General features: G+C 40.2%; 1 protein-coding gene and 1 long non-coding RNA gene across 3 annotated transcripts in view; one reads left to right on the forward strand and one right to left on the reverse strand.

Annotated features, from left to right (window-relative positions):
* MBP (myelin basic protein) overlaps positions 1 to 17,306 on the forward strand; it is a 90,121-nt gene that overhangs the window by 65,120 nt on the left and 7,695 nt on the right. For both annotated transcript variants that reach the window (XM_013181154.3, XM_066992718.1), the window contains exon 3: positions 4,971 to 5,401. In XM_013181154.3, the coding sequence (XP_013036608.2) occupies positions 4,971 to 5,401 (431 nt within the window). The remainder of the gene's footprint in view (positions 1 to 4,970; positions 5,402 to 17,306) is intronic.
* LOC136790152 (uncharacterized) lies at positions 2,111 to 10,811 on the reverse strand. The gene is made up of 3 exons (XR_010829575.1): positions 10,576 to 10,811; positions 9,737 to 9,863; positions 2,111 to 2,630 (listed from the first exon to the last, which is right to left on the reverse strand). It is a non-coding gene; the product is annotated as an uncharacterized lncRNA (long non-coding RNA).

A 17,306-nucleotide genomic window follows, 5' to 3' on the forward strand; every position in this document is an offset into this window, starting at 1 on the left:
TGAACAGCACTATGATCTCAATGCAGAGTTGGAACCCAGACATCCTCAGCTGCAGTTCCTGCATAGTGATGCTGGACCTGCTTTTTCTGTCCTTTCCATTCTTTCAAATGTTTCAATATTACCCCTAGGGTTACTGAAAGCCACATATTCCAGAAGAGACTTTTTTCAGCCTCTCCAAGTAATGCAAGGCAAACTATTACCCGTACACTGCACATATGCCTTACTACTACTTCAGTTTACTAAACGTCTTGAAATCTTAGTCATTATGAAGCTGAGTAATTTTTAGGTGTAACTTTCAACTGTTCAAGTGACTAAATACAGGTAAGTCAGTATAAAATTCCACATTTTGATATTTTATCATCAGCATTTCAGTAAACATACTGAAATGTAGTTAGAATTAACTGTTCTGCATTGTGTTTAACTACCTAGTTGGCTTATCATAGAAGAGAGAGGAGAAATATGCTTTGTATTTTGTATGCTGAAGAGCACCACTTCATAAATATACATGACTTACGCAAAAAGAAAAGTTGATTCAAAAGGTCCCTGAAGTTAAGTGAGATCGTTTTCATCTTTGTACATGGAGAAAAAGAGGGAAACAAGAAGGAAATTAATAATCGGTAACAGCAATCTGTAGTTATTGTAAAATGTAGTAAGTATTCGGTGTTGTGACTTTGATTACCTACTTCTGGTGTTCGTAAAATCTCCATCTGAGATGGAGATCTCACTTTGTATAAAACAGGTTTTGACAGTAGCTATTCAAACCACAGGGCTGAGAGGTCCCAGCTAATTTGAGGCTTATACGAGCGTGTTGATTCCCAAGAAATGGGATAAACTGCTTCTGCCAAACTGAGCGTTAAGGCACAGTGGTTGTGAAAATAGAGATGTGGCATGACTCGTATGGGCAGGCAATGGGAGTGAGTTTTAATATTGCTTCTTCGAAAGCACCCCTGGAGTTTCTGTTAATTGTGTTTCACTAAGAGACTGGATTTGTTGGTCCATCTGTGTTCCTTCATTTGGGGAGTCACTGCTTATATGGGGAACAAATGGCTTGGCCACTCTGACCAACACGCCCAGGGAAAGTTGTGCCAGCAGCAGGCTCAAGAGCTGCATTGCTCAAGGGGATGTGGGAAGGTGGCACTGCCTGCAGGAGTGGTCCTCTGCTGCGCCTGAAGCAACAGATCCTTGCTTGCTTTTGGGATGGAGTGAGGAAATGTCTCCCATGACATCCTGATAGCAAAGCTAAGAAAGTGTGGGATAGAGGAGTGGACAGTAAGGTGGGTTGAGAACTGGCCGACTGGCCGAGCTCAGAGGGTGGTGATCGGCGGCGCAGAGTCCGTCTGGAGACCTGTGACTAGCGGCGTTCCCCAGGGGTCGGTGCTGGGTCCGGTCCGATCTTGTTCAACATCTTCATCGACGACCTTGATGAGGGAATAGTGTCTGCCCTCAGCAAGTACGCCGATGACACAAAGCTGGGAGGAGTGGCTGACACGCCAGAAGGCTGTGCTGCCATTCAGCGAGACCTGGACCGGCTGGAGAGATGGGCAGGAAGAAACCAAATGAGGTTTAATAAGAGCAAGTGTAGAGTCCTGCACCTGGGAAGGAACAACCGCACATATCAGTACAGGATGGGGGAGACCTGCTGGAGAGGAGCTCTGAGGAGAAGGACCTGGGGGTCCTGGTGGACGACATGTTGGCCATTAGCCAGCAGTGTGCCCTTGTGGCCAAGAGGGCCAATGGGATCCTGGCGTGCATTAAAAGGAGTGTGGCCAGCAGGTCAAGGGAGGTGATCCGCCCCCTCTACTCTGCCCTGGTCAGGCCTCACCTGGAGTGCCGTGTCCAGTTCTGGGCTCCCCGGTACAAAAAAGACAGGGATCTCCTGGAAAGAGTCCAGAGGAGGGCCACAAAGATGGTACGGGGCCTAGAACATCTTCCCTATGGTGGGGAAAGGCTGAGAGACCTGGGTCTGTTCAGCCTGGAGAAAAGAAGACTGAGAGGGGATCTCCTCAATGTGCATAAATACCTGAGGTGTGGGAGACAGAGGGATTTGGCCAACCTCTTTTCAGTGGTTTGTGGGGATAGGACAAGGGATAATGGCCACAAGATAGAGCACAGGAAGTTCTGCACCAACACGAGAAAGAACTTCTTCATAGTGAGGGTGATGGAGCACTGGAACAGGCTGCCCAGGGAGGTTGTGGAGTCGCCTTCTCTGGAGATATTCAAAGCCCATCTGGACGCCTACCTGGGCAGCCTGCTCTAAGGGACCTGCTTTGGCAGGGGGGTTGGACCTGATGATCTCTCAAGGTCCCTTCCAACCGCTTCAATTCTGTGATTCTGTGAAATGCGCTTCCCACGCTCTCACTCGTACAGCTTTCAATGACTTTATTCACTTAAGCGCAAATAAAAGAGCATACACTTTAGTAGCCTTCCAGTTATGCCTATGGCAATGCATTCTGCTATATGTACTCTTAAAATTAACCCATTTTACAAGAATTAAAAAATTAAAAAAAATAAAATGCCTGAAGCCCTCTTCTTTCCTGGGCAGCTTTCTCTTGTACAAATGATATGCTGTAGGAAGGGTGCTCTTGTTTATTCTGTCTTAGACAACCTTGTCGAAGCAGGGCTTCATCTTGCTGGAAGAAACAAAGAAAGTATCAGTACCACGTGCACTGCATTTATGATGGGCCTTAATAGAAGTCTAAATATTTGTTACTAAGTGAACCAATAGGCATATGTTTGTGTGTACCATTAGTCCTGGTTATCCTTAAGATATTATTAAAGGGGTCTGACTCTCCAAATGTACTTGAAGGTTTTGCTTAGTTAGCTCAAATATTAACAGTATCTCTCTGCTATATATTTTTAAATATTAGAAAACACTGAAGTGTGCAAAAAAATCCAGAAGAAAATTTAAATGTATGCTTTCATTACTGAAATAGAACATACAGAAAGATTTATACTTCACAGCTCGCTGCATATGCATTGGGAGAAGCTACTTTTATGGCACAAATGCCCTTTGTTGCTTACCAATACACGTATTCAGGGACACAAAGCACAACTGTTGTAAAAAATATTAGTATGCAGATGCTCTAGTGTTTTGTTAATGCATTTAATTAAATACAATAGCTCTTTTGTTCATTTTTCTTTTTCTGGCCTTGAATGGATTTGTATTATGGTATAGAATCTAGGGTTATAGCTGCTAGTTGAAATGTTTTGCCGTTTCAGAAAGTGTCATATATTGGTGATGTTACTTTCTCTTTCATTTGACTAAGAAAAACAGTTGGGGGTTTTAATAGTTCCTAAGAAACCTGAAATCATCTTTTTCAGGAAAACCAACATCACAAAGGTGCCGCATATTTTCCTCTTCTCCACTGATGAGGTCTTAAGTCACAATTAGCATTGGTTAAATAATTGTATTCCTGAGAAATATTTTCAAATGTTTTAACTGAAGAAAAACCTCTCAAAGTTTCCCCAACCTTTTCTAGGTTGTTTTCGAAGGTGCACAGCAGAATTGCATGATATATTTTTTATATGAAAAGCTGTGTAAAACCACAGCAGACCGATGACAACAAATTGTAGCCTGGTGAGTACCAGTGTGTCTGTTTGCAGAAACCAGCATTACTGTCTTGTGCGGTTATCCCTAAATTTATTTCAGAATTAATCTCAGCCTGAGAAGAGGTTTCTTCAGTGCCCTGTGGGTGGGAAAAGCAATTTGAAACGACTGTGTCAAGTCTAAAATTGCTCTGGTGAATTAGTGAAGTATTTGAGCCTTGGCTACATGAAAACATAACAGTATTTGCCAGAATCTATCCTGTTCATGGAAACAAAGACCAAATCAAATGGGAATGAGATAATTAGAAGATCCTAAAGGTAGCACATGACTGACTGCAACTTACCTCTGCATTTTCTAGTTCTGTTAACTCCAAAAAACTTGATCTTTCCAACATGGGGTGAGTGTGTGAGAAGCATTTACTCTGTAGGGTGAAAGGCTGCTTCCCAAGCAGTAACCTCCTACTAATAATAGCTCCGTAAGTTTTGTGTCACTGGTAGAAGGATTAGATGTTAAGGATCGAGTGTGCTGTAACTGATTTTTTTCAGATATTTTAGTGCATGCGTCAGAACGCAACTGTAGAGAAGGCAGCAAACACTTCATTCACTTCTATCACGGAGGTCCGCCTCGGCTCCTTTCTTGGCTAAATGCTCATCAGGTTCTGGTAATTCTTATCATCACTTTTCACACATAATAAATGCAAATTACATCATTCTGCTCCAGGCCTTCAGTCAGCATCAGAGAGCTAGGACATCAGATGTAGAAGGCCAGGCTCACACATGGAGGGAAAACTGTTATGGGAAGCAAAGCAGAAAATTACAGCCAAGTATTCTCCACTTTTCTGAAGTGAGGACAATTTAAATAATAAAGAAACCCTCACGCCTCATTATGCTTTTGATTGTTAATGAAGTTACAGTGAGAAATTCAAAATGGGGACAGACCTGAAGCGTAGAGATGCTCTGACAGCACAGAGGGGGAATGTGCAGTTGAGGAGACACAGCCCTGCACATTGCTTTAACTATTTTTATTTTTTCCTGTTCTGGAGACGAAGAGCAGAGTTTAGAGTTCCAGTCTTCAACAGGAACTACTGGAAATCTGATTGTCCAGACATTGTGCCTGAAAGCCTCATCAACAGTAAACCTTCCGCAAAATTAATTTCAGTTGTGCTTCTAACATTTACAAATATTAATTAAAAAAAAAAAACACCTAGAACTACTGCAAATTTTGTGTGAGAACATCATCAGAGTTTCAGTTGTGAGATAGCTTAATGTTCTGACAGGCTGTTAGAGAACGTAGTTTCACTGCAACTGCACAGCTTACGGGTTTTGTATGAAATGACCATCTCAAGGCCAGGGAGAGAAAGCAGCATTGTTCCCGGGCTGTTTTTCACAGGCCTGTATTCATATCTCATCCTTGTTGTTTGCAGGAGAGGCAGATGTGAACCAGAACAATGGGACCTCCACGAAGAGCCCAGCGGTGACAGACTCCAAAGGCGCAGCAGACCCGAAGAATGCCTGGCCCGAGGCCAACCCAGCTGACACAAGCGGTCGCCCCCACTTGATCCGCCTCTTTTCCCGAGATGCCCCAGGAAGAGAAGACAACACCTTCAAAGATCGGCCCTCCGAGTCAGACGAGCTACAGACCATCCAAGAGGACAGTGCAGCAGCTTCAGAGAATTCGGATTTGATGGCTTCGCAAAAACGCTCCTCGTTCCGGCACGGATCAAAAATGGCCTCTGCAAGCACTACAGACCATGCTCGACATGGATCTCCAAGGCACAGAGACTCGGGTCTACTTGACTCGCTGGGCAGATTCTTTGGAGGTGAAAGACACGTTCCCCGGCGGGGCTCGGGCAAGGTGAGCTCTGAGGAATAGAGAACTGCACAGCTACAACAAAATAAAGTACAATTAAAAAGGAAGGGTGGGACTAAAAAGAAGGTGTAACTGCTATAATGCAAGAGTTGACTTAGCCAGCAAGACAGTACTTGCAGTTGTGTCATTTAATGCTTGGCTTTGATCTGAAAACAACAAAAAAAAGCATAGATCTGGGAAACATGAGGAGCTATTTCTGGGTCATAACAAGGAGTATTAGAAGTCCAGGTGTCTCTAGAAACATTACCAAGAGGAACTTTTATGAACATTTTATGTGGTGCATTCTATGCATTTGTATGCTGTGCTGTTTAGAGAGAGATGGCAGTCTGCTTTTGTGTGTTGTTTTCAAATATTTGCAAAATGGAGCTGGATGAAAGCACTAAATGCAAGACAATGGCTAGATAGTTTGGCACTAATTGTGGGACAGACTTGGAAATAGATGTTGGAAAAAGAACTGTGGCCAGATTCTCAGCCTGCTTGCACAAGGGCATGTTTTAAGGTCAGTTGATAGCATTACAAAATAGCCCAGCTGCTTTATTCTGGTGAGAAGCAAAGACTTGTATTCTAACCATTTCATACTAGGAATTGTGTAACAAAACCATTTATTTGTTCTGAATAGAAAAACAAGGTATTGATTAAAGGATGCTGTATTCTTTCCTATTCTAGGATTAATCTGCATCCTTCGATAAGTTTGCAGATAATGAGTTCACTGCTGTTCGAGTGGCAAAATTTTAGATAGATATCATTTACATAGCAAAGGGTGAAAATAGTCTTGTGTTTGTGTGCTTACACACTACATAAGCATTTGAATGGATCTACTCCTAAATTCTTCATTTTAGCTAAATATATGGTTTGATGTAGTCGCTCAAAGTGTAAGTGTTGCAAAACGTAATGCTCACAGTTGCTGGCTGGCTACACATTTTTTGGTAACCTTTGACAATCTTTGTTGTCTGTTCAACAGTTCTAACCCGAGACACTTGCTAGGACGGGTCAATTCGTGCAGCTTTCCCAAATCAGCCCTCTCGTGGTGTTGCATTGGGGCGTTATACTGCGATTTACAGCGGGTTTGTGATCACTTCCCTACAGAGCTGTGGCAATGTGTAGAGCACTGGATGGAAAATACTCTGGGACCTTGAGACCAGAACTACCAAAGCTTCTCCCACTTGGTCACCAGTGCTAAGCACACTGCCTTTTCTGGTCGTGGTGTTGCTCCCCTTAATGCAGCGGGGACAATAGTGCTTGTGATGATAATGCTTACAACAAGGATTTAGCAACTGACTACAGGGATGTTCGTACAGCAACTAAAAACTGCCAGAAGCAGTTGCTGTGAGAAGGAAGAAAAGCCACTTTTCTTCATCTCACAGATGTCACAGACTGTTCCCAACACTGCTGTATTCTGCAACCTGGTTGGCTAGCTCAACTCTTGCTGTTTTATTTGTATACTGCATTACTCAATGGAAAATCATATACAACATGCTCTTTATACCAAGGAAACAATACCAAAAACTTAGATTCTGCATACAGACTATACAGAGGTGTGTACATTCTTGCCTAGCAATAAGACAAACCAACCAAGCCACTTTTTAGTAGCGATGACTGAAAAGTGGCTGCAAGTTGTACAGATTTCTGTACTGTGTCCTTTGGGATGAACGTAGTCACTATGATTCCATTCAGCTCTCTATGATCAATCATGCGCAAGGGGACAGAATAGCACCTGTCTTATCTCTGTTGCTGTTCAGTGAGGCACTTAAATGTCTGTAAAAACAGTACAGGATTAGGGGTGATTGGTTTTGGTTTTTTGAAGAACTACTACATTTAATTTGAGAGTTATGGCTTACAAATTTCGTCTAGAAGCACAGGGAAGTTTTGTTGTTCTGGCAAAGTCAGTCCCGTTAGCACTGCCTTCCAGTGCCAAAGCACCTCTACCCCCATTTCCCACAATGATAATTGATGCATGAAAACATAGCCTAGGAAGCTACCTTGTGGGAGAGTTTCAATGCTGAAAATGTTGAGAATGTGCCACAAACGATTATTTATTTAGCCTTTGAATCAATGCCTTTTGGTTTCTCGTGTCAAGGAAGGCTTGTGCTGTCATTTATTTATGTGTGTGTATACAGAGGAAGGCGAGGTGGCTAATAGTCTTATCAGTACTTAAAACCTAAATAGCTCTAATTTGCTGAATGTTGTAGTGTGAGCAGTGAGCCATGCCAAAGGTGTTTGTGGAAGAGCTGAACGAGAAAGAAGTCTGGCAGTTTTCCAAACTCTGCTAGGTAAACAGGGCTTTGGTAAATAGGATACCCTGAAAAGCACCTTCAAGGTTGAATTTCAAAGGCTTGACGTAGAAGCATTCCTGGAGCTGCACTGCTTATTTGCTTGCACTCATCGCTGACCAAATTTTGAAGCTTTTTAAAAGCATTTCTGCAGCTGCCTTCCTCACCATCATCCTTTTTCAGCCAACCCCTGTCCCAGTAGGAGCATGTAGCTGAACTACCCACACCAGCAAGCACTGGAATGCAAAGACAACACTTGCTCTTTGTACAAATTTAGGGCTGACATTCAAGCAAAACACATTACAAATTCTTTGTGGAGGCATTTTCATCTTCTAGCCATAGCTGAAAAGTACATAAATGAATAATATTCACTATTGTGTAAGGAAAGGTGGGGTAGGAACAAAGAAGGGACTGTTCTGTGGCCTCCTTTTCTCCCATGGAGCAGGTTCTCCCTTATCATGGAATTCTGAAGTTAAATTAAGAGCCCGTGGGAGTCCCATGGGAGTAAATAGAAATAGAAGCACTGGAATGTACAGAAATACTTTCTCTTCTACAGGGCAGCGAATGCATTTGCCATTGTCCCCTCCACCCCCTGCCCCATCATGATTTTGATAGCAGACTCAATCAAAAGCAGCTTGAATTTTGTACTTCCAAGACTTACTTTTAAGGTAGAATATTCCAAGCAAAGCTATTTTTGCACACAGCTTAATTTTAATTGTATTAAAGAAGATGTTAAAAGGGTGACAGAAAGAAACTGCAGGGCAGACACTTTAAGAAGCATGCAGCACAACAGCATAACTATAAATTACATCCCTTCCAATCTTTATAGAATATATCTGTAAAGTGTTTGAGCAAGTTTATGTTAAAATGATCAAATCTCCCTTATGCCTCTTAGGTATTAGCCTGTATTCAGCTTCAGTATGTGCTGAGTACTGTCTAGTTTCTTTTATGGGAACAACTGCAACTAAATCAGTTGGTTATGCTTTTGTAATTTTTCTTCATGATTTTTTTTTTCTTACTAAACTCTTAATTATGAAACAAAAACCTTTCTGTCCTGATTTAACAATATTCATTAACATACTAAACTTTACACTGCACTTGGGACAAATGCAACAGACCAAAACATTGTGAATGACAGTAGATAATAGGCCAAAGCCAGACAGTGAAAGATTAAATCCGCTTCTCTTATATTAACTTCAGTTTTCCGTGTAATCTTGTAAAGTTGTCCTGTTGCCTGTATGAAGCCTTGCACCTGTACTTCTTTCCCAAGATACGCGTTTGGGTGCAAGGAATATGGGAGGTAGCCACAGGGATTTCCCTTCCTACAGCCACAAAGTGTCCGGAGTACTTACCCATCTGAGCAGAACCAGGGGGTAGGATCAGCATTTTGGAAACTTCATTTCCAAACCCTACTCCAGAGTTAAGCGGTCTGCGCAATGGCTGTGATGGGGATCTACAAAAAGGGTTTTGGTAAAGCTGCAAAGGGAAGATTTAGGAACCAGGGTTTCAAATAATAACACAGACCTATGTAATCATCCGAATTCCCATACTTCTTTTCTTATTGCACTTGAACTCAACCCACATTTTTTTTCATGCAAGCTTTAATGTATACTACAGCACCGTGAAGATGTTGACAAGTAGTTAAAGCAATGCTAGTTGGACTAGTATATGATGTGCTTTGAGTAAATACTGTGATCTTTTATTTCCAGGTCTTGGTTTTCAGGGAGTGGTATTGCTCATGATACACTGGTTTTGTAAAACCTGCTGTGCAAGCAATATGCTTGTAAACATTTTTGATATAGTTTATGGTGATTGTAACGATTTTGTTTTAATCTCTTGCTTTATATGTGCTTTGTTTATGTATTCATTAAACTGTTTACATGACAAAACTGGCGTACTAATGATTTAATTTCGTTTAAATACTTTTAATACATTAACAGAAGTCACAACAAACTACTTCATAGTACTTGATGGGGTAATGAGATAATTAAAAGAAACTTCACTGACTTTTGTGGAAAGACACACAGTATACTTGACGAATGAAACTTACCTTTTTTAAGGAGGTGGCTACACTTTCAGTAACTGAAGCTGCTACATCAGGTGTTCTCACGTTCCAGTGATGGGAACTGAATCTGGCTTTTCTTTTTCATAGCAGGTAGTAATGGATGATGCATGACCTAAAAATGAGTCAGTGTGTCAAAACCATCAGTTTCATTAAAGTTCAGTTAATTTGTAAGTTACGCCTCTGAGCACTTTAGAATTGTTTGTTTAAAAAAATAAAATACAGTAACTTGCACAAAACAAGCAAGTGTCAACAGGTAAGTGCCACATATCACTTGACAAGGAAAGGTTAAGGAGCCAACATCATACATGACTCATTTTAACATATTTTAACACACGTATATCCCACATACGTTGCACATGCTTAACATTTAACACGTTATTTAATGCACTAATCTCTTACATTTTAAGGAAACATTTTAAGGAAATTACTGCTTAAAACTATATACTTTACAAGAGAAATTTGGAAGTCAAACTAGATTAGGTGAGATGCTGAGAGTGAGCACCAGTTCTTGGTAAAGTATTAGTGATGTTTTGTGTCCAGACTAATTGCAGGTACAGGCAGAGTTCAGTTACAAGTGGGACAAAGCAGTCAGGGTCCACAGATTTGTTGCAGGATTTGAATGAAAAATCATGATTGGATGGACAGGAAAAACCTATGCACGTAACTGCTTTTAGTATATTATTTTTCCCCTTCAAATTTGGAGAAGTATTTAATTATTTGTGCAGGTTAAAATACTATTAAATCAACTGAAGCATTTTAAAATTACTTGTTTGAGTCATTCTACAGCAAAAGATTTTCCTTTTTTGTTAAATTTCAAACTGTACCTTCCATTTCAGTCTTCACTAGCTTGCTTCTGGGGACTTCTTTCCACCAGTATGACATCACAATGATGTGTTTGAGAAAGAGATAATAGGGCACCCTCAAGAAGACCACCGATAATTTATTTTAGTGCGTGGTGACGGTACGGGCTTGCTGCTACAATTCCCCTGCACCTTAGCATGGCCACCAGAGAGGTGGCAATGGCAGCTATTGTAGGAACCGGCATTATTTATTCTGCAGAAGTTCCTCTGGTTTTCAACTGAAAGGTACCACAGCACAGTTGAGAGTAGTAAGGTCTGGCTTTGGTTTTACTATGATAATACACCCAAGAGTTGTTGGGGTTTTTTTGCACTTGTTTTAACAAGTGGGAAGGGCAGGGAGGAAACCTGAAACTCACACACAGGTCAAATGAACGTGTTCAAAGTTTAGTATAAGGTTTTTCTCTACCTAATGTTATATTTTGCTTGCTATACTTCTCTACAGCTGAGCTGGATTTATAAATTTCTCTAAGTTAAATCCATTACAGCGTTTTTCTTCTATCATATGTTAAGCTTGATTCCTTGCAAATCATGAGCTGTTATCCTTAGCACTTTCCATCCTACAGTGATTAGAGATTTTTTTGTACTTTAGCTATTTTGAGATTACAGAGTAGTAAATGATCACTGATAGAAAACTGAGAAGAAAAAAAAGTTAAAGATTTTTTTTTTCCTGACCTTGTATTGCACCACCATCATCACGCATCATTAGCACCAAATGCTGGCTTTTGCTTTATGTACTGATGCAAAACATTGTATGTAGTTCCTGAAATGGGGTCTAGTTAGGCATGTACAGTTACTCATTTCACTTTAAAGCTACTGGGTTCCGTCACTGAGCTACACCAAATCTTTCACTGCTATTTTGGGATGCTTTTATTGGGCCTTATGTGAAGCAATTAAAAAAGAAAAAATGCCCAAAGCACTCTGAATTTCTGCTGGAGACCCAGAAAGATCCTTAGCACCATTTTGCCTTTCATTCATAATGCATTTACTTTTTCATTTCTGACATTTCATACAATTAACATGCCTTGGAGGCTGTAAAAGCTCAGGATTTTAGTGATTTCTTTTTTCCCTCCCTTCTCATTTTATAGTGGCTACACCATTGGAAATTTTATCTCTGATAGTATTTGTTTCAAAGAAATAAGCTATTAACCATGCCAGGTCTAATTACTTTATAATAGTCGACTCTCCTTAATATTATATTCTCCCTTTACACTATGCTGATATCAGCAATAATACATGTAACAACCTGCACACAACTTGGGCTTGTCATTTTCTTACCTATAGGCAGAAAAGAAACAGCATTTGGCCAAGCCCTTCAAATGTGAGAACTCTCTTAAGGTGGGGGCGTGGATCTTACTCTTGTGTTAGCAACCTGAGAGCTGAAATGCGTATTTTGAGAAATAAATTTTTTTACTGCAGCACCATTTTTACCTCAACTCAGGGCTGTAATATTTTTCCCCTCCGGGGGCCGTAACCTTTTTCCTTCCTTTGCCTTTTTTTTTTTTTTCTGGTAAGCAGTTATAAAGTGATAGTATATACCTGGTACTTACAGTTTTGTTTTCCGAATAATCAACATCATCATATTTATTGTATGAGCTTCTTGACGGTATGAAAGTACTGGGCATCAGGCCTTTCAAGGGGTCCCCTTAAAAACAGCAGGGGACAGCACTGAAAATGCACCAGAGACTATGCCCAAGCAGATGAAGAGCCTCTACTGTGAAAAACATTTGAATGACTAATCTAAGCAGAGAAATGCTTCAGAAAAAAAGCAAAGGTAAATGAAAGCATTGTTTTTTGATGACAAAATCCTTTAAGTGTCATGACAGTGGAATAAAATAAACATGGAGAGAAAACAAGAAGGTATGACAGGACCGGTCATACCTTAGGACCTATCTTAAAACAGGTCATTATCTTAAAACACCGTCAAGATTCCTGTTCTTTATTCTTCCCCAAAAAAATTCCTTACTGTCACCTTCTAATTTGTGAACCACAGTCATCAAAGCACTAAGGAGTAAGAAGGTTATGGAGAACTGTGTCTTGGGATTACTGACAATCCCTTACCTTTCTTGATGGAGCGTTCTCCGTTGCTTCCTTCTTCGTGCTGTCGCTGCATTACATTTGGGTTTCTTGTCAGTCATCTCCGGTCTTGCCTACAGCACTTTTCGTTCCCATCTTTCTGCTACAGCACCTCCTCTTTCTTTTCACCACCTGTTTCAAGGCCAGGAGTATATTACTGATCTCAACACATGACTGGAAGCGAGACCCTCCTGGACTCTCAGTCCTTCTCTTCCTACTGACCTGCTCTGTCCCTTTGAGCAAGCGGTTTTGTTTCCGTCTTACTTTCTGCTCAAAATTAACAGCACCATCACAAAGATGGATGGCTCATCCTTTCTAAAGTGATTAGAAAAGCCTCCTGAGTTAGATAAGCATTTATAATGTCACCTTTGGACCAGCACGTGGGGATCCATTCCCATCACCTACAGCAACAGATCAGTAAGTTGTGAAGAGCCCAGAAGAAACGTCATCAGCTGTGCTCAGGAACGCCAAGGCCCAATGCACAAAATCCCCCTGAATTCTGAGATGAAGCAAATCCCGTATAAAAGCACTCGTCAATTTGCCCATGATTGCGCTACTCAAACTCTATATAATAAATTTCCTCTTTTTAAAAGAAAAAAGGGGAGACGTTCATTGAAAGGATGCGTCTCTCCACTCCCATCCGAAGACTGTTTGGAAACAGTTCTAACTACAGAAATGCAAAGCTGAATATCCACTCCCTTGTGCTCAGAGAGACTTTGGATGCAGAGTGCCTTTCAAGTGCTAACACAGAATTAGCTGAGTGGCTTACAAATTGCCTCTTGTTCTTTCACCTTGCTCTTCAGATAAACTAGCGTGAGCTGTATTTATCACTTAAAGGCGGTTTTATTCCACCTGTGCTGCTGCAAATTTCTTCATGGGGTTAAGCGTTATTTCCTGTAGGTTGTGGAACAGTTTGGTTTCATACAGCAACCAATAGGTACTTTCTATATCTCTACCAATTTGAAATTTGTAGATTTTGTATCATTTAGTATTCACGCACAGTGATCTTGGTGATGACAACTTTTTTGAAGGCAACCCATTGAAAAAACCATGAAACCCACCGAACCCATGAAAAGCATCCATTGTTTTTCATTCCTACTAATGTCAAAAATTCTTACTAGGCTTGGTTACATTTTAAATCAGCTATTTTTACATGTTTTGGATGCATCTCAATTTTGCCATTGTATATGTGATGTTCTTTAAGTTTTCATTTCACCTCCTAAAACAGACAACAAAAAATATGTATTACTGATACTGAAAGGAGTATGAAGAACTATAAATTCAGTACTCCAGAACTGAAAGCTCTTAATGCTATTGTCACTAAAACATGTTATCAACTGATTGGGAATTATAAGTTTTAAGTCTATCTATCTTTACATGTATATGCAATCCCTACTTATAGTCAATCCTCTTATGGAGAACAAGAGGTCTTAGAGCTTACGACACACATTTAAAAATCCCCCTTAATGAGCTTGAGTTGCAAGATCTAACATACCATGCTTATACCAAACAAACTCAGAGATGTATTTCATAGTATCACTAAAAAATGTTTGCTTCTGCTTAACCACGTATTTAACACTTACCATCATATCTGAAGGCAAAATCAAGTGGGACATGTACAATACTTAACTGCAAAAGTTTTAAATGAAAGTGAATTTAATCTCTTAAATCCTACCACTCTCAAATTAGATGAATAGATCACAAAACAGGATTATCAAACCCAATGTACAAATTTTCAGAACAAAAGGCTCCCACGATCCATTTATCAAAAATCCCAAGACCCCTCCCTCTAATCTCTGCAGAGTACAGGCAATAACATCCCTTAGCAATTATAAAGTGCCATGGAAAATACCAAGAGAATTGGTTAGGTCTACTGTATCAGAACACTGAAGAGCACATCTCAGGTGTATTCGCCGCAATTAGAAATGGAATAATCTTGCACAACAGCCAAAATGGAGCCCAAGCAGAATTACATACAGGTTCTTCCCAGTGCATCACCAGAAAGAGTTGCAAAGCATTTCAATATTGAATCACTTGGTGACAGAATAACTGTGGGCATTTGGCATTTAAGCGTTGACTATTTACCTTATTAATCCTTAAACTGTTAATTTCACAATGAAGTTGCAGACTGTGCCCTTGTCCTCAGATCTCCCAGATACAGTCTAAGTATTCAATACTGGCAAATACCGTAAAATAATTAAGATTATTCAGATTAAGGGATCTTTCCTCTATGGCTTTTTGGGGCATATATAGCCAAGTTGACTTAGCTGTCAAACAAAAGTGAACTGGGGGCATCAGAAAGATGTTTTCTCCTCTGTCCTGTATGTTTTGTGGAAAGCATGACCGCTTGCTGTTCACCACAAACCATTCAGTTGCCCCAGAAATTACACTGGCACAGATGAACCTCTGCAGCTGTGGGGCACTGCTAGGTAAGCTAAAAGGTGTTTGCGCTGCTTTATCCCTATTAGGTTTTAATGCTTTGGTGTTTTCTTTTCTATTTATATATTTATTTATTTTGCCAAGCTCTTAAAGCACGTTTAAAGACAATTGGTGGTCTCCTAAATATATTAATGAAACAACCAATGACACAGCTCATTCAAAAAAAGTCCAGTTACGAAACAAAACCTCAGTAGCCTAACCTAGAACAATAAACCAGATTTGTCTTCTCTTTCATTCAGCAAAGTATTGCATGAATCCATTCAAATTTAACTTCTAACACTTATTGATATCAGTTATTACTTTTCTGAGGGAAATGGTTTTTGTAACTTATGTATATGAGCAATTAAAAATAAAAAGGATTTTCCCCTCTCCCCCTTAGGACTCCAAAAACTGAAAGAACACACTACAAGTGGAAGAGCAAGTCCAACTGCTCATAAATCAAAAGGAAACATATAATCACATGCCACAAACTTAGAATATTGAAGATTCTGCCCACAGGTGAAATCTGCTGATCACATGAATGAAAAGCACATTATTTGTAACATGGGGAAACACCGTCCTAAATTCATACAGAACCATCCTTAATGTTTTCAGACTTGCTGCTGCCTGATAGCAATCCATACAACACTTGCTACCGCCTGGTGGCAATCCACAGCCCACTGCAGAACTGCAGGCTACTTCCATTCAAAAACTAATTTAATTTAGTTCCACTTCATGTACTGTTGGAGTTTCACGGATAGACAGCAACCTGCTGCTAGGACAGGAATTGCCACCTGCAACACTGCCGAAGGAGAAGTGCACCAGAACACGGATCAGGGCATTTATCATAAAGACAATGCAGACAACCGGTTTCAGAGGCAAAGCAATGTTTTCTTTAAATATAGATTTAAAAGGCAAAACATGGCAGAAGTATCTTGGTTCTAAACATGCACACATGTTGATACCTTACTGGCTCCCTCTTCCTTATCATAGCAACTTGGGGTATTTTGGCAGCGTTGGGACTAGCTGCAAAATGGAAAGTGCTGCAGAAGCACAGACAGGACTGCCTGCCTGGCACCATGGAAATCCCAGAGACCCAGTAAAGTTCAGAAATTCCTGCCTTTTAAACAGTAAATCTCTAGATATCATCAGCATGCAAAAAAAAAAAAAAAAAAGCTGATAAATACCAGCTGAACTTCTCTGCATCTGCTTGTTTTTGTCCTAAGGAAATGAATCTCCTAAACAATCTGACATTCATTTCTCCTAAGAAACACACAACTTAAAAGGCACCGCTCATGGATACTTCTGACTCTCATTTCAGAGGACCCAACATAGGATAAAGACATTTCATTCACATAGAGTCACAAGATCTGAATCCACTCATTTAAAAATAGATCTTCCATTCAGTAGCTTTGAGCAGTAACATTAGGTAGCTCTGTGGGACCTTTTATCCACGGATCTAAGCACATGGAAATAAATCTCTGCCTCAAGCTACTACTGCTGAGAACTGGCTACACAGGCAGGGCAGGGTCGCTCTGAAAGCTGCTGATGTCACTAGGCAATCAAAGTCCAAAAACATCCTTCAAACCTTTGAAAATCTGTTCTACAGCTGCTAACTTATTTCTCAAAATTCACCAAACCGTTCACAGGTCAGGAGTCCTGCTCCAACAATAAGACTAAGTTTTTTCGTTGGCAAATTGATCTATGTTTTTCCTATACGTGGTGAAAATAAAGTGTATTTTAAATAACTACTCATATTATTCTATAGTCAAATGCCTATTCAGTTTGGACAACTAAGTGCTTATGTGAGTGGTTGTCTCAGTACATATTTATATTTCATATTTAGAAGCCAAAGAAATATTTTATTATCCACCTGATGCTTATAATGTCATTGTATTTGCATAGAATTCATTATACTGAGGGAACCATTGCTGCACTAACGTTATTTTAATTCTCTCCTACCTTCTCTGTTCCCTACTGCATACGCTTAGGAACTCTTGTGCTCAACGTGAGGCACTGCACCTCTACATTTACACTGATGGACAGACAGTCATCGTTTGGGACAGACACATGTAACAGTTTTTTTCAACTTAGTCATACTGCATCCATTTAACAATACGATCAATAACATATTTTTTTTTTAACGCTATTTTCACCACAACAGCTGCATCATGCTCTAAGCACCTCTTAAGGCAGTCATTCTT

This window comes from Anser cygnoides, chromosome 2, assembly GCF_040182565.1.
Source record: "Anser cygnoides isolate HZ-2024a breed goose chromosome 2, Taihu_goose_T2T_genome, whole genome shotgun sequence".
In the NCBI taxonomy this organism is placed as follows: domain Eukaryota; kingdom Metazoa; phylum Chordata; class Aves; order Anseriformes; family Anatidae; genus Anser; species Anser cygnoides.